The sequence below is a fragment of the Caretta caretta genome, chromosome 7 (genome assembly GCF_965140235.1).
Source record: "Caretta caretta isolate rCarCar2 chromosome 7, rCarCar1.hap1, whole genome shotgun sequence".
Lineage (NCBI taxonomy): Eukaryota > Metazoa > Chordata > Testudines > Cheloniidae > Caretta > Caretta caretta.
This window is the reverse complement of record NC_134212.1, coordinates 102,983,972-103,006,226: the sequence shown is the minus strand read 5'-3', so window position 1 is coordinate 103,006,226 and position 22,255 is coordinate 102,983,972. Positions and strand designations below refer to the sequence as shown.

At 38.1% G+C, this 22,255-nt stretch overlaps 1 protein-coding gene across 2 annotated transcripts in view; it reads left to right on the top strand.

Annotated features, from left to right (window-relative positions):
- The window catches only part of DOCK1 (dedicator of cytokinesis 1), a 563,486-nt gene that overhangs the window by 482,904 nt on the left and 58,327 nt on the right, over nucleotides 1-22,255 (top strand). For both annotated transcript variants that reach the window (XM_048857028.2, XM_048857026.2), the window contains exons 39-44: nucleotides 2,428-2,517; nucleotides 10,726-10,830; nucleotides 13,563-13,704; nucleotides 13,923-14,001; nucleotides 16,984-17,068; nucleotides 18,972-19,058. In XM_048857028.2, coding sequence (XP_048712985.1) covers nucleotides 2,428-2,517; nucleotides 10,726-10,830; nucleotides 13,563-13,704; nucleotides 13,923-14,001; nucleotides 16,984-17,068; nucleotides 18,972-19,058 — 588 coding nt within the window. The remainder of the gene's footprint in view (nucleotides 1-2,427; nucleotides 2,518-10,725; nucleotides 10,831-13,562; nucleotides 13,705-13,922; nucleotides 14,002-16,983; nucleotides 17,069-18,971; nucleotides 19,059-22,255) is intronic.

Sequence of the window (22,255 nt, the reverse complement as noted above, 5' to 3'; positions counted from 1 at the left end):
CGGTAAATTCTGGGTCCTTCTCAGGCTCAGGTTGGCCATCCCTGCCCCAGCTGCTAGGGTGGCTCTTCTTCCAGGCTATGGGCTGTTGATTGCTGCCCTCTGTTCCAAGCTCCAGCAGCCACTAAGCTGCGCAGGCTTCTCTTCAGGGTTCTGAAATGTGGTTGGGTGGATGACAAACAGGGGGTGAGAGGTACTTACTCCAGGGCTTTGTACAAGGACGAGACCTAGGGGGCATCCATTTGCCTTCCAGCTGCCTGGCTCACCACCATACCAGCTTGGAAGCAGTCTTGTTTATCATGCAGCCCGCCTGCCTACTCCAAATTGCCATGCCCCACACAAATAAAGGAGCATGGTAGAGAGAAGACAGGATGGGTTTGTTTTTGGGGGGAGGTGGGTAGGGAGCAAAGGAATTGTTTTTTGTGGTGAGGGGAGAAGACCAAGAATGGAGGCTAAGGAGAGAGACGGAAGGATTGATGGATGGATGCCAGGAGGTGAGAAGGAATAGATTTGATTTGTGGGAAGAGAAGGAATGGATTTGGATGGACACATGCATGCAGAGAGTGTTTGTCAAATAATTTTGTCTGATAGAATTGTATGGGCTGCCTGAGCCCACTGACTCCCAGCCTGGTGCTCATATCACTAGGTCACGGGTCTCTCGTTTTGGCCTAAAAAGCCTCTGGGATAATAGGTAGAAAAACTCAGTTTTGCCAATTCTCATGATTTTATTGTAAGTCCTGTAACATTTTGGTGCTGTTCTTAAAGCCCCAGGTCCCGGGATACCGTGATTACCTGAGTACCTCAGCTTTTATCTGGGAAAAAAAAAATAATAATAATTTTGAGCGCTTATGATTGTGGAGAAAAGCTTGAAAATGTGACCTAAGTGTACCCTGGCAAACCAGAAGGCAAACAAAATGTACTTAACATTTATTATTTTTTAAAATCTCATCATTTTTAAGCCAATCTCGTGACTTTTGGGTGGCTTGGCTCACTTTTGAATGTGTTTTGCAAAACTGTTCAGTTAGACTTGCCTGTTGGCTTTGTTCCGTGAAATCCATAGCCCACTGAAACCTCCCACTTCCCCTCAGAACCACCTGCTTCTCCTCTAGATGAAGCTTGTTGGATGAATACATTTCACCAGCTTTTCTCCTGTCCCTCAGCCCTTTCCACTGCTGCTCTCATGTGGGGAAGAAAAGAGGCAGATCTCTCCCTCAGAAAGGTTCTGCGAGAAGGGGGAAGGGCTGGCAAGATTCAGTTAGCACTATTAAGAGTTCAGAGTAACAGCCGTGTTAGTCTGTATTCGCAAAAGGAAAAGGAGTACTTGTGGCACCTTAGAGACTAATTGGTTAGTCTCTAAGGTGCCACAAGTACTCCTTTTCTTTTCACTATTAGAGTTGAGTCTCGAGGTGAGCAGGTGTCCATGTAGGAGAGGTCTGTGAATCGGTTTCACTGCATGCGGATATCCCCAGGAGTGCTCTTTCTTCTTACGCCTTCTGAGCAGCCAGCTCAGGAAGCTTGTGTTGCCGCATCTCACATTCTTTCCTTGCAAGGCAGATGTCTTTGGGGAGTGACGGGGAAGCAAGTGCTTACCCCTTCGCTTGCTGTTTGAAGCAGTAGCCATGTGTCTTTCAGCATGGCAAGGAGGGGAGTGGCACTGTGTCGAGAAGGAAATTAGGTGTCTCGGCGAGGGGTGTAACTATGATTTAAAATTTAAGATAAAGGGTAATATAGAACAAATTGGCTTCTAACTCATTCTGATGCTCATATTTTATTAAGTGAGTTGCCAGCCAAGTTTCAGGCGTAAAGACAGATAGTAAGGCTTGATTCTTGGAGTTCTTGGTATGGGAATTTAAACATGATTCTTTGCATGTACGTTAGTAAAAATGAAAAATACACATTTAAAAACGTTCTTGCTATTCCTCTTTAAGATTCTCTGTATTTTGAGTAGATGAAGGATATTGCTAGTTATTGCTAAATTATTTTGTGTCAATTCATATGACTCTTGAATCTCATGCTTGAAGGAGACAAAAAAGAGACAATAGAAATATAATGGATGTTTTCACGAAGCAAAAGAAGTATCTCTCAAGTGTAGCCTGCTTTATCTAATATGGATTTGTAGATTATAAACAGTTACCAGAATCTATCAGAAACCCTGAGTTTTAGGATTTCCAAGTAGACTGTAAGGGTTGGTCGCACATTGGGTACCTGGCCTGGCTGGTAGGAAGAGTGTTTATTTTTATTTAATCTTCAGTATATAAAAAGATGGGCTCATGAAAGAAGCTGCCACAAATATTTATTTTGTCACATTTTATGCATAGTGCTTTTCAGGCATATCGGAAAGTATTTTGCTATGTTTTGTTTAAATTTATTTTAATCCAATTTCATTATTTGACTAAGGTATATAATTCAGTTGCATTTTTTTTTAAACAGATGTGGGAAGAGGCCATTGCCTTGGGCAAAGAACTGGCAGAACAGTATGAAAATGAAATGTTTGATTATGAACAACTCAGTGAACTGCTGGTAGGTTTCTTTTACATTCAGTTTAAATTAACATCGACATTATCAACCAGTTTCTGTGGAATTTCACTTTTTAAGTTTTTTAAATAATATTGAAAATGCCTCTTACCTTGTTTATACTAGCCCAGTGGGGGAAGAATGATTTACTTGGCCGCTTGGGGCAGATGTAGGCTGGCAGATTAATTAACCATCTTTGGAAGTGACTTAAGTGGAAAATGTTTGGTTTTTTATGTTGGAACGAAGATATTCTGATTACAGTTTGCTTGTGCGCAGAAGGAAATTTGGGGTTTTTAAAAAAATAGATGGATGTATCTTAGCAAGATGTGTACACGAAAATTCCTTATCATTCCTGGAGCAATTAAAGATAGAGAGAACTCAGACTTTGATAAAATTATTTTAAAAATTGTAAACTGTATGTAAAGACAGTTATTTCAAAGGGCATCTGTATAATAACTTTACCAATAACTGTGGCGCTTGGAGCTTGTTAGTAGTAATGAGGTGTACTGAACAGAATATGGGACTGGAAACCAGGAAATTGAATTTTTTTCATCTCTGTCACTGACCTACTATTTAGCCTTCAGAAAGTCACTTAAAGTGTTTTTTTACTTTCAAAATTGACTAAGTATGCCAGGCATTTTAATTATTACTGGGCACACTAAGGCATGACTTGAAAAGATACTGGGGAGGAGAAGGCAGACACTGATCCATTACAAAAAGTTGTGAATCACTATTGTTCTAGAGGTATATGTTGATTTCTCCTTAGCACCAACAGTACCTAAATTCTGCTTCAGGAAACCTGAATTGTGAATATGCACTTTCCAATTCAGCTTCTCATCAATCCCATTTTTAAAAAAATCTTCTTTGTAATTACAGAAACAGAGGATCAAAATAATTTCCTCTCCTGAAAACTGGCTGGTCTGCGGCAATAACTGCGGGAGATAAATTAAGTGTTCCAGACTGTAGCCATGCTCTGAATTCTTGATCTCATTGTGAATCCCAACAAAAACTCGGGGATTCCTTCTTGGAATCTCATCCGTCAGGGAATCCATTTATGTATAGACTTCAGGAATAGTTCATATCCATAAAGAGACTGATCAATGTAAAATCATCTCTCCAGATGTTACACTCTCTTCCTGGGGAATGCAGTTTCTTGGCTTTGTTGCTTGCCTTGAGATTATATCCTTGGCCTGCTTCTGAGTTGATGTTCCTTCTGTGCATCACATCCAGCAAAGAATCAAGCATGGTCCAAGTGATATGTAGTCCCTTGCATATATAACTTTTTTTAACCATTCCACAGATGATTTTCTCTCATATGGTGATCCCACAACTCAACACTGGTTAAGAGAACTTGTATGTCTGATGTCCATTTAACTGTTCTAACTACACTTGTGAGTCTGTCTGATTAGAAGATGCATGTGGAGATGGTAGGATGGCTCCACCATCATATCAAGTGATAAAGCTCTATTGAAAAGTTCTAGACTCAAGAGCTATATGAAGGACACTTCTACTGCTACTTACATTTATGATATGTGGAACAGGTTCTAGCAGCAAACCAGTTCTAGTCTAGTCTGACAGTTGAGCAGCAGTTGTCTATGTGAATGTGAAGGGGTTCCACTCACTGCAGGAGTCCCTCCTTGTGGCTAGGTCTGAGAATTAGCTCTCGCCCTGTCTGGCACCCCATTCTGTTGGTGCTTGCTCTGTGGTTCCTCTCTCTTTGGGACTTGGGGTACTCCATCTTTACGACTTGACCCTTGGATCAGATCACTATACAGTCCCCTCTCACTGGAAGACTGTTTTCAAGTGGCCGCCTGTTCCAATTATCCAGGTCCTGTGCCACTTCCCCTCTGGCTATTAGGGGAACCTGGGTCCACCAGCTACTCTGGATTCCAGAGCAGAGACCCTATGACCAGCAACCTAGGTCTGCTCAGTCTCAGTCCCTATTGCTGTTTCCCTGGACTCCTTCCTAATCCCACCTCTCTACCTTCTGGCCTATCTCTGGGTTTACCTACAGTCTCTGTGGTTACTTTACCACTCTTGGCCTCTTCTCAAATTCCCTAGTCCAAAGCAAGATCCCAGGACTTACTTTCCACTTGGATCTTCTCCTTGTACCTAGCCAACTCCCTTTCCCCCTGGGGAGTGACTGCAGACCTCCTCTTTTCAGTCTTTTCTTTTGTCTTTGTTTTTTGGCTCAGCAGCCTGATCAGGCAGGGCTATGACTGCCATGTTCTTCATTCATTTTTAGCCATGTTTTGGGTTCTTATAAAACAATTATTTGACTCAATCTAGTATCCTTAAGGAAACATAACAAGACTTTTTTTTTTTTGCTCTATTCCATTTCCCTGACATTTTTACTGGCCTTTAGGGAAAAATCTTTGATTTTTAAGCAGATGAAATTTTCTTTCCATAGAATATTGCCCACAATGCCATAAAACATGATAAACAGTTTCTTTGGTTTAGCACATTACCCAGCGCATCTTTGTCTTTTTAATAAGTTTAACTTATCATTTAGGGCACAATAAGAGCCCTAAATAACATTCTAAAAAAGACTACTTTACTTTATCATAATTGTGGAGTATAGTATTTTCTTTGATTTGTGAACATACATCGTAAAACCTTTGTCCTTTTGTTTCCTTAGTTCTTGCCATTTCTTTGTAAGCTGTTTTGTGACCACACTTTTAAATTCTTTTCTACTTAAGGGTATCTTAATACCGACCTCCTCACTTTTTAGAGCTTGATTTGCTTCTTTGTCATCTCATTTCCAGGTATTCGGATCTGTGCCAGATTCCATGCTATTGTCAGGCAGATACCTGCTTGCATTATATCTGTAGTTAGGAATGTTATTTCACTTATTATGTAATTTCTGCTTTCTGAAGTCTCTGTTTTGATTGTCATAATGCCATACAAGGAATCAGATAAAATTACAGCTGCAGCCAGTCACACATCTTTTATGCAGGTTCGTACCAACACTGCCCGCATTAGTTCAGCCATCAGAACAGTCACATAATTCAATAGCTGCTTTGATTTCTGGATTTCAAGACTAGGAACACAGAAGGCTGTTTCCATTCAACCTGTACTGTTAGCTTTTGATCTGTCTATGTAGTCTTGGCAAAGCTGGACCCACTTTTCATAAATAAATTCAGAAATTTCATTTGTCTTAATGTGTTTTTTTCTCCTCTTCCCTTAGTTTTTTTCATACAATTCCAAGTTCACCAATGAGGTAGTAACTGTTCAGCTGTAATTTGATTTCCCACACCTAAAAATTTTAGTGTCCTCAATTTTTCTTTTTTACATATCTCCTTTATCCATTTTTGACCCTGATAGCATGAAGAAGCCTGTGGCAATCCATATAATTTTGTTTACTTAACTCTCAGCAATACTCATCAAACTCTTCCTGCTCTCAGTTCCTGGTCTTTTACACCTATCCTAGCTCCTCCCCCAGCTGAGCTTCATCTGCAATTAGGCCTTATCAAGCCCTGTTTTCCCTCCAGGTACAGCATGTAAAGTTAATTGGCCCCTTCTGATCCATATTAACCTATTCAGGGCATCACAGTGAGACATCAACCAGAAATCCTAGGTTTCTCTCTGAGTCAATCCTACTACTCTTCTGGGCAGAGAAAACTTCATTGCTCTAAGAATGGCGTATCTCACAAGCAAGGTAAGTCTTCTTACTAAACAGAAAGGGAATGAGCTCCCTTCATCCAGTCATTTAGTCTTCCCTTAAACAACTAGGAACTCCCCAGCATAGATCACTTCAGCTTACCACAGAAAAAAAAGTTCTTCCTGCCTGGGATCCTTGTCTTCTTTGTCAGGAGCCTGTCCTTTGCTAAACACTGAGCCATGAGTAGTATAAGAGAGGTTAATGCTCCAATAGGAGGGAGTCTGACAGTAATTAAGTCCTCTTAAAATCCAGTTTCACTTTTTCTTTCCTAGTACAGAATCTCAAAGAAATTATCTTAAGTCACTTTTTTCTAGTGGCAGCTGTGGCATAACACACCTCCCTACTTGGCTTTTCATAAGGATTTTCCTCCATGAGCACTTAGCTGATTTCTGTCAGAATTGGGAGATTGTACTTCTTTCCCTGTGTCCTTTTCTCTCGATCAAAACTGAGAGGTGTGGCAATACCTCTAGATGTTAAAAGGGGTATGAAGTTCTTCATAAGCCACACACAACATTGTGAGTTTGTGAGAGTTTGTTGAAAGAAAGGGCATAAAGTCCATAAGAATTTGTATCTAAGTGGATCAGAATGTGATCCACTTGGGTGCTCATAAAGCTCAGAAGCAATCCAGTAGGGGATGAAATCCACTCCAGAAAGGCAACATCACCAATTGGGCTAAGGCAGGACGTGCTCCCCTATAAAAGTTCTGCAAAGCTGCCTTGTACTCCACACCACATACTTTTACTATATGTAGGGTGTAGAATGGTCTAGCAGGTAAAGCAGTAGACTGGCATTCAGGAGTCGTATTCCCAGAAATGCCATTGACCTACTATGTGACTGGCCTTGACCTTGGGCAAGTCATTTCACCTTTCTGTGCTGTTGTTTTCCTTTTCTTTGTTTTCTTTCAAATGTAAACAAGGACTTTCTTTCACTGTGTTTTTGTATAGAATAGCGGGCCCTAGTCTCAGCCCCGATGATATTGTAATACAAATAATAGATACCTCTGCTTCTGCAGATGCAACTTTGGAAAGAGCTCCTTGCTTCTTTCCTTGAGAAATAGTTCTGCCCTTTTGTATGGAAGGAATCTGGTTATAGGCTGATCTTGTTTACTTAGAGAAGAGACCATTTTTCATAAGTCTGAATGATAATTCTTCAGTGGATAAGGTCACTCTCTAAGCACCGTCCCTGAATCTTTACTTCTTTTCCATGTTACTTGTATTTTTGTGCTTTTCTTTTTTTCTTTCTTGACAAATATTCCTCACTGAGCTAGTCACTGTTATTTAATGGATAAGCTTTGTTCAGTTTGGGTATATTTGAATAAGACTCATTTCTTTCTCCAATCAATGTCTCGCCAACCGGGTGACGCTCACTTAACAACTTGTGAGTGTGAGCCAACTGCAGTCTGGAGACAACCTGGATTTGTATTAAAAATTCTGAAATGTCACTGGTGGCTCATGCCTGTTCAAGTGTGGCATAAGCAAAACACATCTATTTAAACCTGTTTTTAATAATATTAATATCTTTGATTTTTTTTCCTTTCTAAGCATAGTACTTTGTGCTTGTCTTTATTGAATTCCATCTTTTTGATTAAAGACAAGTGCAAAGTACTCTGCTTAGAAAGGAAAAATCAAATGCACTGGCTAAGCAATAGTACTACAGAAAAGATCTGGGGTTATAGTGGATCACAGATTGAATATGATACAACAATTTGATTCAGTTGTGAAAAAGCCTAATATTCTGGGTTGTATTGGCAGGAGTCTCATTCTAAGACATGAGAGGTGGTAGTTCTGTTTTACTAGGCACTGGTGGGGCCTCAATTAAAAAAAATGATCATGTTTAGTCTCGAGAAAAGAAGACTATGGGGGACATGATAACAGTCTTCTAAAAAGCACAGTGATCTATTGTTCTCCATATCAACCAAAAGTAAAACAAGAAATAATGGGCTTAATCTGCAAGGAACTAAGGAAATTCATGTTAGATATTAGGAAAAACTGTCTAACTGTAAGGATAGTTAAGCACTGGAATAGGCTTCCAAGGGAGGTAGTGAAATCCCCATCATTGAAGGTTTTTAAGAATAGGTTAGATCGGTAACCATTGGCATGCGGCCTGCCAGGGTAAGCCCCCTGGGTAAGCCCCTTTGGCCAGGTGCCAAAGGTTGCCGATCCCTGGGTTAGATTGTCAGGGATGGTGCAGACATACTTGGTCCTACGTCAGTTCAGGGGGGTGGACTAGATGAACTCTCGAGGTCTGTCCCAGCCTATGATGCTGTATATAGATTCTGTCATCCTTTGGATGGCTAATTATTGTCCATCTTTAAATTGGATCATACAGATGAAACGAGAGAATAATTTTTAAATAATAGCTTAGTATTTATAAGTATTCATAGATAAAAATTATTCATCAAGGGAAACATGCATATAACTTTAACCGGAAAAGTTATTACATAAGATTTTCATCTCCAGTTTAAAGGTCAAATACAAACTTTTTAGAAATTACAAAATCATTTGAATCAGTGAATCAGCTGCAAGTTGTCTGCTGTCTCTCTAGATTTCAAAGAGAGACTTGGAAAAATCCACTTCAGTAGGAGGCATGCTAGATCTCATTCAGTACAACAATACCCATAACATAGACTCTGATAGGCTGCATATTTCTGCTCTCCAATTCTTGTAGCTAATGTCTCTTTGCCCTCTTCTTGGCAAGGCAGGTTTAGATTTAGCTGGTCTCTCTTGTTTATACCAATCCAATTGTGTATCTCACGGTATCTAAAATTGATTTTAGTGGTAGCTGACCATCTGTGAAAACTCTCGGGCTAATTCTCCGCCCTGTTACGTTTGTTCTGTGATGCTTTGGTGGCGCTAAGCAGACTTAAGGGATGGATGGTCCACAGGTTAGAACACTACCCTATGACTTGGGAGTCCTGGGTTCAAGTCTTTGCTCCACCACAGACTTACTTTGTAATCTTGGGCAGGTCACTTAGCCTCTCTCTGCCTCAGTTTCCCCTCTCTACAATGGGGATAAAGCACTTCCTTCCTCACAGCGGTGTGAGGATAAATGTACATTAAAAGGTTATGAGATGCTCAAATACTAAGGTAATGGGGACCACAGAAGTACCTTAGATAGATATATATAGAAAGATACAGGTTGCCTAAGTGGGCAGCTAAGGATCCCTCCAGTGGCATTGAGGCAGCATACCCAGCCCCACAAGCTTGCTGCCCTCAGAGAAGAGGGCATGCCTACTGTACTTCAAGAATCCCCAGCTCCCAGTCCAGTTCCATGAGCTTATTCGCCTTAGGCAGCTCTAATTTATGGCAGGGTTCACAGAGGAATAAAGGTAACATACAGCCACTTTTGCCCACCTGCCCCCCACAGAGCATAGTTTGGTTGTGCACCAAGCACAGCACGGCAGTCCTGAGGTTTAGATTCCTAATGTTTAATTAAGGAAGAGATAAGACAATGAAAGTAGCATCCCTACCATGTTCATCTCCTGGGAGCCTTTTTAAAGATGGATGCTGCAGCACTTCTGAATACTTTTTATATAGAAGCAGTTGTTCAAATGTTAAACATTGGACTTTAAGACATTAGCAAAATGATATTTTTACAGCCAGTTGCAAAATTCACTTTTCCAAAGATGAACTGAGATGTATTTGGTAAGTTGATGTCTTATGGCAATTGCTCTCTGCCATATGGTTGCAGTAATAAAGCTACCACAAAATCACACTACATCCACATTCAAAATCTTGTAGACTGAAATTATGTTAATGAGCACATATTGTAAAGTTATAAATTCTGTTCTCTTACCTCACAGCTCATTCTTATCATTTGAGCTTAACGCTGATTTTAAAAGAAATAAGGATCTGAGTTCAACTACAGATCAGTGGAGAGGCCTACTAGTCCCTGGCACATTTGTCTATGTCATGGGGTTCACGAATTTTCAATTTTATGGATGGCATCTTAAAATAGAGTCCCGTTGACCACCTTCACTCCCATTCACAATTGCATAACATTCCAGTTGCAGCTACAGCAATTGTTCACATGAAGAGTAATGCTAGGAACATATTTATATACTGTTAGCATATTTTAATGCAATTTAGCAGCTGGAAAAAAGGAGGTGAGCCAGTACCATGAGACCAGCTAGCTTCATCAGCAAGTGCTTACAGGATTCAACTTTGAAGCCTTTAATCTATATCACCGAATCCAATATGGAATTTCGTACCTTTGGTCATGTCTACTCAAGAAATTTCCAGAGAGTAGGACAACAGGGTTGTTGCAAGTCAGAATTCAAGTGCTTTGGAAAATTCCTTTGGGGAAGTATGCATTTATTCTGTCCATATTCTGTATCCATTACCACAAAAGTTCACTCTAACCGAAAAGAATATGTAGGATAAATAGTATGGCATTTTCAGATATCAGTAGATGACTGGTCAAAAGATGAATAAAGACAAAAACACTTTATAGAGAATGTTTTGAACAGAAAAACTCTTACACTGGATTCTCATCTTCAGGGGAAATCTAGAAGGAAACTTTCAAGTAAAGTGTTGTTGCTGTTTATTTTACAGAAAAAGCAAGCACAGTTCTATGAAAACATCGTGAAAGTGATAAGACCTAAACCAGATTACTTTGCTGTTGGATACTATGGCCAAGGATTCCCTACATTTCTACGGGTAAATATTCTTTTTTTTTTCCATGAGTTACAGGTAGATCACTTGGTTTGAACAAATTTTCCTTTCATGCTGGAGAGGATTTGTAAATAGGAATCTTTTTGTAGTTATACGAAAAAGATGTCAATTTTCTTTTCAGTTATGACTTAGCAGAATTGTAGTCAAAGGAGCTATTCTTTACAGCACATCCAGTGTTTTATAAATCTTAAGTTTTCATATAATTGGAAATGAACGTGTGTAACCCGTATGTTTTAAATCTAAATGATTGTCTTGCTTTTGACTGTTCCTTTAATACAGAGCGCAAATAATGATTGTCAGAGAGAACAGTTTTTCACTAGTATAATATTAGAAGGTTGTGAAGGGCCAATAAGTTTAATAAATTATTTTTGTCTGAACTATAGTTACAATTTAAAATGATATCTAATAAAAGTATTTTTCTAATTGTTTGTGATACTTACATTTTGTCATAGTTCATTTACAGATTAAAGATATTCTTAACAAAAATGTGTAGAAGATTTAGGAATAGAAAGTAGCTGCATTGTAATTATTGTAGTAAAATATAATACTTAGCTAATTGGAGTTTACAACAGGCAAGATATTTCCTATTCTATTGTTAGAATCATAAAGTATGAAAATGAAAAGCTCTCATGAGGGTATGTGATCCTTACAGCTGGTAAGTGCAGGATTTGTATTTATCCTATATTTTCTAGTGCTTTATCTACATAGTTGTAAATGCTAGTTTTGATTATTCTGTTCTTGTGAGACATCAGCTGATCTGCAATTCTGAAACTTGACTGCTTCCCCAGAAAATAATTGGATAAACATTTTATAAAATTCCTGAAAAACAAACCACAGGGAATGGTGAGAATAACAGTAATCTTCAAAACTAGAAAATAGAAGGTACCATAAAGTTACTGGTAACTTCTCAGAGAGTGATTTACTATTAATTTTGCCACATGCGCATTAACGTACAACAGAGTGCATATTTCCCATTATGGACAGAGTTATCTGTCAATGATTTAGAGCTGTTAAATACAACTTCGTGGAAATTATTCTACTGGGATCACAAGAGAGGCAGCAAACTGTCTTGAATATCTGAGTGCAATAGTAGTATATTCGCACGTTCCAGCATCTGAGCCAGTAATACATTTGCATTCAGGAAATGTGCAGAGAGTACAACTCACAATTTTCCAGTTGAAGCATTGTGTTATCTGTATATTGAAAGGGATATAATGGAAAGTAAGAATAGAGTTAACCAGGTTTACTAATATTGGACTGATCTTTTTCTTCACAATTGAATAATTTTTTGTTATTGCAGCAACATGTTTATTATGCTTCAAAAATTGTCAAGGGTCAGTGTGTCATATATATATATTAGCAATAAAAAATATATATTAGCAATAAAAACTGTAATGTTTGGCTATTATGTGGATTGCTGACAGAGAAGGTTCTCAATACAAGATTTTCCCTGTATTTCAGTTTTTATTTTGAGTTATAAGAATGATTCACTTTTAATGTATCTATCTTCATATTTCTATTCTCAAATAGAGATAAATATTTTTCAGCTCTTGTCAATTTCAAGGAGCAGCATTGCAGAACCAAACTTAAGTGACTGTTATAGAAATTATTAGCATTATGCTCCACAAATCATTGTTTTTCTATTAGGTTGGTAATAATTTTTTTACAAGTCTTACTTCTAAGAACTTCTGAGATGAATAATAAGATAAAACATTTTCAGATTAGGTTGTTACTTTCATATCAAAATTCATTTTAATGTGTCTTGATCGCTTTAGTGCTATAAACTTATGTGCCTCCTATTATACAACATACTTATCTTTAAGAATTAAGCATATTTCTTGAACGTATAACTCAGATTTATCTTATCGGTTTATCTTAATTTTCATCATTCAGTGACACAAAGCAATAAGCAGAAATGACCTAGCATTAAAATAATCATATAGAAGCTATTCTTTTCAGACAACTGTAAAATATTAATAGAAACCTGTTTGAGAGAGCTAAAATGAAATCCACAGTATCTCGATCTTTTTAGAAAAGCTAAATTAGATATATCATCTTTGGATGTATATGAAGTGCTCTGCACTAGAGTTGAGATACTATGTAATAAGATGTCATTTTATAACTACAGACTATATGGAACTGTCCTGCTAGATGTAGCAAGAATCTCTGATACTCCTTGCATACTCATTTCATCGGAACTGGTTTTGTAAATGTTTAGACATAATAGCTAAATTCTGCTCTGATACACCATGCAAACACCATTCACTTCAGAGGATGATTTGTGGGTGCAATGGAGAGGATTATTTTGGCCAATATTTTTTCAGATATTCAGGGAGGTGGCTTATGCACTTAAAGTTAAGAGGTGCTCGAGAGCTATCCTAAATTGAGGCCTTTATTATTTGCCATAAGCCCTTATTTAAACACATACTAAAATTCCGTTAACTTCAATAAGATTTAAGCCTGTGCTTGAAGTTCAGTATGTGCTTAATGGCTTTACTGAATATGGATTAATTAATGCTTCAGTGCTTTGCAAAATTTTCACCATAATATCTGTGTTGTGTGTCATTCTGTTGTAAACTAGATGTTTTATATTTCTACAGCTAGTAGGAGCATTTGAAGAATCCTCCAGATACGCTTTCAGCGGACTAGGATACTATTTTATAGTGAATGTACTGTGAATGTAACTATATGAATTTCACTGCTTAATTTGTTTCCAGAACAAAGTGTTCATTTACCGGGGGAAGGAATATGAACGTCGTGAAGACTTTGAAGCAAGGTTATTAACCCAATTTCCAAATGCCGAAAAAATGAAGACAACATCTCCACCAGGCGATGATATTAAAAACTCCCCTGGTCAGTGTATCCTTGAAAATTGCTACATGCATATGCTCATGTAATCTAATCAGACTGAGAATTTTATTGTTGCTAAAATTGCACAGTAGTTCACTGCACTTTTTATGTTTTTATTGAAATATTACTGTCTTTATGCCAATTTTCAAGAGACATTTCTCAGTTGAACCATCTCTCCTGCATAATTTAAACTCTGTCTCTTTTCAATTCTTAACCTGTCAATTCAGATATTCAGTGTTTTACTGTAAAACCAAAACTTGATTTACCACCCAAATTTCACAAGCCGGTATCAGAGCAAATTGTAAGGTGAGTTTTCCATTAATTCTACCTTCTTACCAATCTGGGTGAATGGCCTGCATACAACATTGAAATTAAGTAAACCCTTGTAAACTGTAATTCTTCTTCTTTGTTGTTATAGCGTGTGTTTGATTTTAAAAATAAGTTTCTATAAGCAGCCACTGAAGATAACACAGACACATGCTTGAGGAGGTGAACCCAAGTTCATATCACAATGGGGTCCTGATCTATAATTGGGACTGTTAGGCAGTACCACAAACCAAAATATAAATAATAATAAAAGTTACAGTAGAACCTCAGAGTTTTGAACACCTCGGGAATGGAGGTTGTTCGTAACTCTGAAATGTTCGTAATTCTGAACAAAATGCTATGGTTCTTCCAAAAGTTTACAACTGAACATTGACTTAATACAGCTTTGAAACTTTACTGTACTGTAGAAAAATGCTGCTTTCCCTTTATTTTTTTAGTAGGTTATGTTTAACACAGTACTGTACTGTTTTTTGTTTTGTTTGGGGGGTTTTTTTGGTCTCTGGTGCTGCCTGATTGCATACTTCTTGTTCCAAATGAGATGTTTGGTTGACTGGTCAGTTCGTAACTCTGAGGTTCTACTCCAGTTACTTCACTTCTTTGGACTGGCTCCATGCCTAAGTAAAGGACTGTGTTAGTTGCAACATCACAGTACAGTGAATGATGTGATACTGTAGCCAAGCAGGAACCAAGCAACCATTACGTTCACAGGCATGACAAGAGCTGAAAGGAGAAAAGTAAAGTGTGAATTTTAAACAATATCATGCTGAATTTTCCTTTTTACCTGGCTGCTTATAGCTCTTCAACCCATACTGATAAAGTTTCCAGGACCTGGCACTTAATCTTTGCAGACTTCCTTTAGCCCCTGAGTAGAGAACCCTTGTAGTTACTAAAAACAACAGCACACCTCTGCAGTTGTAAGATAAAAAGGGGGTTGGTGGATTACAGATGGTTGCAGTTAGCAATAAATCCAGTGTTTCTGTTCAGTCCATTATTTTTGGTGTCTAAATCCATTCATTATGGATTTACAGCTTATTACAATATTTTGTAACCCACTCTAACGGGTGGGCGCTCACCACTCCAGCACCTCCTGCTGCCTGTCTTGAGAATTAGTTTTGCGCCCTCTTCAGGTGGTGTCTTGCCACCATCACTCCTGCTCTAGGACCCATGTCTTTCCAAGGTCCGCAGCGTCCTCTTCAATGACACAGCCCTCTGGTCGTGCCACACACTGTGCTCCCCCCTTCCGGGGGACCAGCAGTCCGCTGTTCAGCCACTTCCCTTAATGGCTACTGCAGCGAATTGTCAGGCCACTGCCTCATGGCCCCAGCATCCTCTTTCCCTTGGCCCCAGGGCCTCAGCCTGCAAACCCCAGCAGCCAGCCAGGAGCTGTCTCTCGCTCCCCCGGTTCCTGCTCATAGCACTGCTCTGCCAGCACCCTGGACAATTCTCTAAGCCCTCCAGAGAGACAGTCCTTCCTCGCTGGGCTCCCAGCAGAGAACTGAACTCTGCGCTGCAGCTCCCTTTTTATATGGGCCTGGTTGGCCCTGATTGGCTGCCTCCAGTGCAGTCTCCTTAGGGCTCCTTTTAACCCCTTTTCTGCCAGTGAGGAGCAGGTGCCCCATCACACCCACTGACCTCCTCTTTTTGTCCTATGACTGCAGAAGTGTTAACGGGCCTGTCAAGGTTCCTTCCCCACTCTGAACTCTAGGGTACAGATGTGGGGACCTGCATGAAAGACCCCCTAAGCTTATTCTTACCAGCTTAGGTTAAAAACTTCCTCAAGGTACAAACTTTGCCTTGTGCTTGAACCCTATGCTGCCACCACCAAGCGTGTTAAACAAAGAACAGGGAAAGAGCCCACTTGGAGATGTCATCCCCCCAAAAGATCCCCCCAAACCCTACACCCCCTTTCCTGGGGAAGGCTTGATAAAAATCCTCACCAATTTGCATAGGTAAAGACAGATCCAAACCCTTGGATCTTAAGAACAATGAAAAAGCAATCAGGTTCTTAAAAGAAGAATTTTAATTAAAGAAAAGGTAAAAGAATCACCTCTGTAAAATCAGGATGATAAATACCTTACAGGGTAATCAGATTCAAAACACAGAGAATCCCTCTAGGCAAAACCTTAAGTTATAAAAAGACACAAAAACAGGAATATACATTCTATTCAGCACAACCTATTTTACCAGACATTTAACAAAAGGAAATCTAACGCATTTCTAGCTAGATTACTTACTAACTTAACAGAAGTTCTTAACTGCATTCCTGATCTGTTCCCGGCAAAAGCATCACACAGACAGACAGACCCTTTGTCTCTCCTTTCCCCCCCAGCTTTGAAAGTATCTTGTCTCCTCATTGGTCATTTTGTGTCAGGTGCCAGCGAGGTTATCTTAGCTTCTTAACCCTTTACAGGTGAAAGGGTTTTGCCTCTGGCCAGGAGGGACTTTATAGTTCTGTATACAGAAAGGTGGTTACCCTTCCCTTTATATTTATGACAGGGCCACTCTACTTTGAATGGTCCCTTACAATATGTGCCAACTTCTTATAATAAACAGTCTGCTCCACCTTGTATTTTGCTGTGATGCTGGGAGTTCCTTTCCCAGACCTGAGAAGAGCTCTGTGTGGCTTGAAACCTTATCTCTCTCACCAGCAGAGGTTGGTCCAATAAAAGATAAGACCATGAGAGACACATAATGTTCTTATCTTTTATTGGACCAACGTCTGCTGATCTAATTACCTCACCTACCTTGTCTCTCTAATATCTTGGGACCAACACGGCTACAACTACACTGCATCAGTACATGCCGGCAGACTCAGAGCTATGGGGCAAACTGTGACTCCTTTTCCCTGTTAACAGAGAAGTTCAGCAGTATTTTATTTAAATGTTCTAACGACTAAACATGTTGTTAATACAAAATACATTTACAGTTATGCTATCTGTTCTTTGGTTTTTCTTAATTCAGTTTCTATAGGGTGAATGAGGTCCAACGATTTGAGTATTCACGGCCTGTCCGAAAAGGAGAGAAAAACCCAGATAATGAATTTGCGGTATTTTTTTTTTCTCTTTTGTGAATGCAGGATAGCTGTTATGTTTTGGTTTGTTGGAGGTTGATAGATTGATTTCGTAACTGCAATAAAATGGGACTGAATTTATTATGAGTGCAATAAAAACTATATGTATCACGAATTCTGTTTTATAGCACTAAGCAAAATGAACAAAGCTTCTCTTTAGTCTGTTGAACATTTGACCACTTTGCAGGAGAAATACAAAACCGTCAGGCCTTAAAATGTAACCATCCTTCACTGAACGCTGTCTTACCTTAAGGGTCCCAGCCAGGCATCCTTCAAAATCAGTCTTTGCTACAGCAATACATATTTTACAAAGCCAGATGGTTCACCATATGGTCAATAAAGCTCTCTCTCTTATCACAGCCTGTGTCCACCAAGTTGGTTACAACAAGCCACAAAAATCAAGTGCTTTTCTCCCCTCCCTCTCCACACCCAACTTATTCCTGGCATAAGAAGAGGAATAATACTAACAGTACTTTGTAGTTTATATATAATTTTTCAATTGTAGATCTCAATTTTCTTTAGAATAGGAGGCTCCTTGTGCCTTTGAATAGACTGGAATTGGTTTACTAGAGCAGAGAACAGTGAACAGCTTCCCCAGGTTCATTGTCCACTTCACCATTTGCTCTGAATAGAGAGCTGCAGTCTTACACCTCCATACAAGCTAGCCAATTTTAATCTGCTGTGCTTTGAGGGGCTGGTGTGTTGCGGAACTCCACCCTATCATTGCAGGCAGAAGATACTCAGCCAGTCTATCCTGATTCACTTGACAAGCCCTGTGCCACAGCTGGTTGTTCTGCTACTCAAAGTAAACTTGGCTGCTAATAAAAGTGATCCCAGATGAGATGGAAGAAAATGCTCCCATCATCAATGGATGATTCTGGTGCAAAAACCAACAAAGATGTTTTGGTGAAATAAAGTGCTACAATGTACCTTGATTTCCAATTAAAAAAAATTAAAGTAACTAAAACACATAGGAGCTTCGGGCCAGATTTTTAAAGGCATGTAGGCATCTATGGCAATTTTCAAAAGCACCTAGGTGCTTAACTCTAGGCATCTGGTTGCTTTTGAAAATCTCACTAGGCACCTGAATACCTTTAAAACTCTAGCCCTTGGGTCCTATTGACTTTCAATGGGACTTAGGCTCCTAAGTGAGTTAGGAGCTAATAAAAGACAGCCATGCCAATATATTCCCCATTTAAAATGGGGAGGCAGGGCTAAAGAAAACAAAATTAGATAAAGAAACATGTTCATCATGACTTTAACATTTACAGACATGAGAGAGCAATAATTAAAACAATAATTTCTTTTAAAATAGAAGACAAAGAAGTTTTAAGATTAGGCTGCTTCTCCTTGCACTTAAACTCACTGAGATTTTTGATGAAAGATACAATCTGTAAGAACACTTTTTAGGGCATTAATGTGAGAACCCTAAAGGTTACACGTGGGAAACTTGTTTTCAGCTTTATTTAAAATTGTCCACTCAGAGAATGGAGTGGAGGATTTCTGTAGACAGATAAATTTGTTCCTGAAGTCTGTCATCCCACTTTGTCTAATGTGATTTTCACATGAGAGACAGGTTAGTTGGAAAATGACAGTTCAACAGAAGCAGGTGCAGCTTTTACATAATGTTACCCTTTAGTTAAAAGACCAATGTTTGGCTGTTAAATAGCACATTAGCTAACATGTTGAGACCAATCTCACCACAGACATAGCCCTGAAATATACATACAGATTCCATTTGCAATTTTTTTTTAGCTTTGTAATGTCTATACTGCTACAGTTCTTCTTTCTGATAATGAAGTTGTAAATCTTTGGTTAGGATAAAAGCTATCAATCTGCTAACATGCTATTTCTAACCTTTTTTATGTTATATTTGCAGAATATGTGGATTGAGAGAACCATCTATGTGACAGCATATAAATTACCAGGGATTTTAAGATGGTTTGAAGTCAAATCAGTTTTCATGGTAAGGACAAATCATGATGAATTTACTAAGACTACTTAGAACTTTTTTCTTTCAGTTACTGAATATATGTAGTGTATATAACTCTGCTTAACCTCAAAGTCTAATCAATGGAACCATATGTAACCTGCTAAAGGAATGTGGACTTACATACTGTCAAGGTTCCTCCCCCACTCTGAACTCTAGGGTACAGATGTGGGGACCTGCATGAAAACCTCCTAAGCTTACTTTTACCAGCTTAGGTTAAAACTTCCCCAAGGTACAAATTAATTTTATCCTTTGTCCTTGGAATATCCATTGCCACCACCAAACTCTAACTGGGTTTACTGGGAAACATAGTTTGGACACATCTTACCCCCCAAAATCCTCCCAACCCTTACACCCCACTTCCTGGGAAAGGTTTGGTAAAAATCCTCACCAATTTACATAGGTGACCACAGACCCAAATCCTTGGATCTGAGAACAATGAAAAAGCATTCAGTTTTCTTACAAGAAGACTTTTAATAGAAATAGAAGTAAATAAAAGTAAAGGAATCACCTCTGTAAAATCAGGATGGTAGATACCTTACAGGGTAATTAGATTCAAAACATAGAGAATCCCTCTAGACAAAACCTTAAGTTACAAAAAAGACACACAGACAGAAATAGTCATTCTATTCAGCACAATTCTTTTCTCAGCCTTTTAAAGAAATCATAATCTAACACATACCTAGCTAGATTACTTACTAAAGTTCTAAGACTCCATTCCTGGTCTATCCCCAGTAAAAGCAGCATATAGACAGACCCAGATCCTTTGTTTCTCTCCCTCCTCCCAGCTTTTGAAAGTATCTTGTCTCCTCATTGGTCATTTTGGTCAGGTGCCAGTGAGGTTACCTTTAGCTTCTTAACCCTTTACAGGTGAGAGGATTTTTCCTCTGGCCAGGAGGGATTTTAAAGGGGTTTACCCTTCCCTTTATATTTATGACACATACCCACTCTTCTCATCAAAGAATACTGTTGTTTATTGACTAAGGTGAAGGCTCAGATAGCAAAAGTAGTATTCTTCTGTCACTGGTACAAAAATATGAATGGTGAATCATATAAAACCTCTAGGCCCTGATTCAGCAAGATTTTTCAGCACTTCTTACCTTTAAGCACGGGAGTAGCCACATTAAAATCAAATGGACTACTCGTTCATTGCTGTATGAGTAGGCTTGGAAGGATTAGATTTTTATCATTAAGTGTCAATTTCACCATAAACACAGAAATCAGTGAAAAAGTATTTCCAGCTATAATAAAAATATGCAGATAGGCAAAGAAAGAAAAATGATACTTGAGAACTTACGTGAGTTTGATTTACGGATATTTCCTTTGTACATTTTGACGTGAAGCTCACAATTTGTGTTTTAGCAGTTATAAAGTTTTAACTTATTGATTCTCAACATCTGCTGTTGTTAAATATTGTCTGATTCCTCCTGTTGTCTGACCTCCCCATAATTTCCCACAACTGTGAAAATTTAAATAAATAAAAACTGAAAAATGATTAAAACAAATGATTTTTGCACAATTATGAAAATGTTAACTGATAAGAATTTTAAAAATACTTTAAAATAAAAATATTATCTGTCAAAATTATTTAAAAAAAAAAGAGAGAGAGAATTCTGCCAAGGGCTCTAATTTGTAAAGACCACAAAAGTATTGCTTTTTAAAAGTGGGAATTGGATCATTTAACTGTAATTTATCTAAGGGAAGACTTTAACTATATTAAATTACTTGTGCTGACTAAATTTCTTTTGTAAATATCATTAGTGATTAAATGTTTGAGTTCTCGCTATAGTTTTTAAAGTTAGCTAAAATATGCCCTAAAAACTTCACCAAGAATTTTAACAAATGTGTATCTCCTTTTATCTAAGTTTCAGAGTAGCAGCCGTGTTAGTCTGTATTCGCAAAAAGAAAAGGAGGACTTGTGGCACCTTAGAGACTAACCAATTTATTTGAGCATAAGCTTTCGTGAGCTACAGCTCACAGCATCGGATGCATAAAGTGTACTTCCCACTTTATGCATCCGATGAAGTGAGCTGTAGCTTATGAAAGCTTATGCTCAAATAAATTGGTTAGTCTCTAAGGTGCCACAAGTAATCCTTTCCTTTTTTCTAGTTCATAACTAAAACTGTTTACATAAAATATATCCATAAAATATCTTACATACTAAATTAGCTGTAATTTTTAAGTTGCAGTGAAAACGTTGTTACTTGCTGCAGTTTTTAAATCTTCCTTATGAGGCTTTATTTTATTTTTTTAAAGGGAAAGAACAATTTGCATATGATTAATTAAAAACATTTTATTGCTCCATTGAGATTTGGTTGGACATTTGTATTTAGATGAACAAAAGTAATGCAGAAAATGCCTATGGTATCTATAGTAACAGAATATGAATGTGATATTTGACAGTATTAGGCAACTGAATAAAACATTTTGATTTATTTTTGTATTTTTATATTTTCAACATAATCCTGATAGAGATGATAGCATTTACCCTCCCTGTTGCAAGAATTGTTTTCTGTAAAACCTGGCATATCTGATGAAAACTCCTTCACCTTCTGAGTCAAGAACACAGTCTGACAGGCCACTTCATCCAGTTTATACATGTGCACTTTTAATGCTGTGCACCTGATAGAAATGTGCATGAATCTGTTTAATGGAGCTCTTTCTATAAGCCTTTTGTAAGTAAGGATTATATTAGTCACAGTTGAAAAAAGGAAACAGAAACAAAAGTAAGGAGAGCAAAGGATGACTTTTGACCTACTATGTAAGTCTATTTACTACAAAAGCAGTTATTAACTGTACATAAACATTCGTATCAGGTAAAACTCTAGCAGCATAATTGCAAATCTTGCACCTCTATAACACAACATTTTAATTCCTGATATAAATACTCTGGGTACATTGCAGAGCACAATGAATGAAACTCCTTTGAATATTTTATAAGTTGTTGATAGAACTTGAAAATTCCATTTTAAATAAAGGGTTGATGCCACATCAAATCATTGACTAGAGAGGATTAAATAATTTAATAGATGAATTAATTTATTTTTTTTCTTTTTGTAAATAACTAATAGCAGTTTATGATTTCCTTTAATTTGTTGTTTGAAATTATTTGCTTCACTTTTACTAATACTTCTTGGTCTGTAGATTGTTTGCAAACAGGTTGTTGTGAGTAT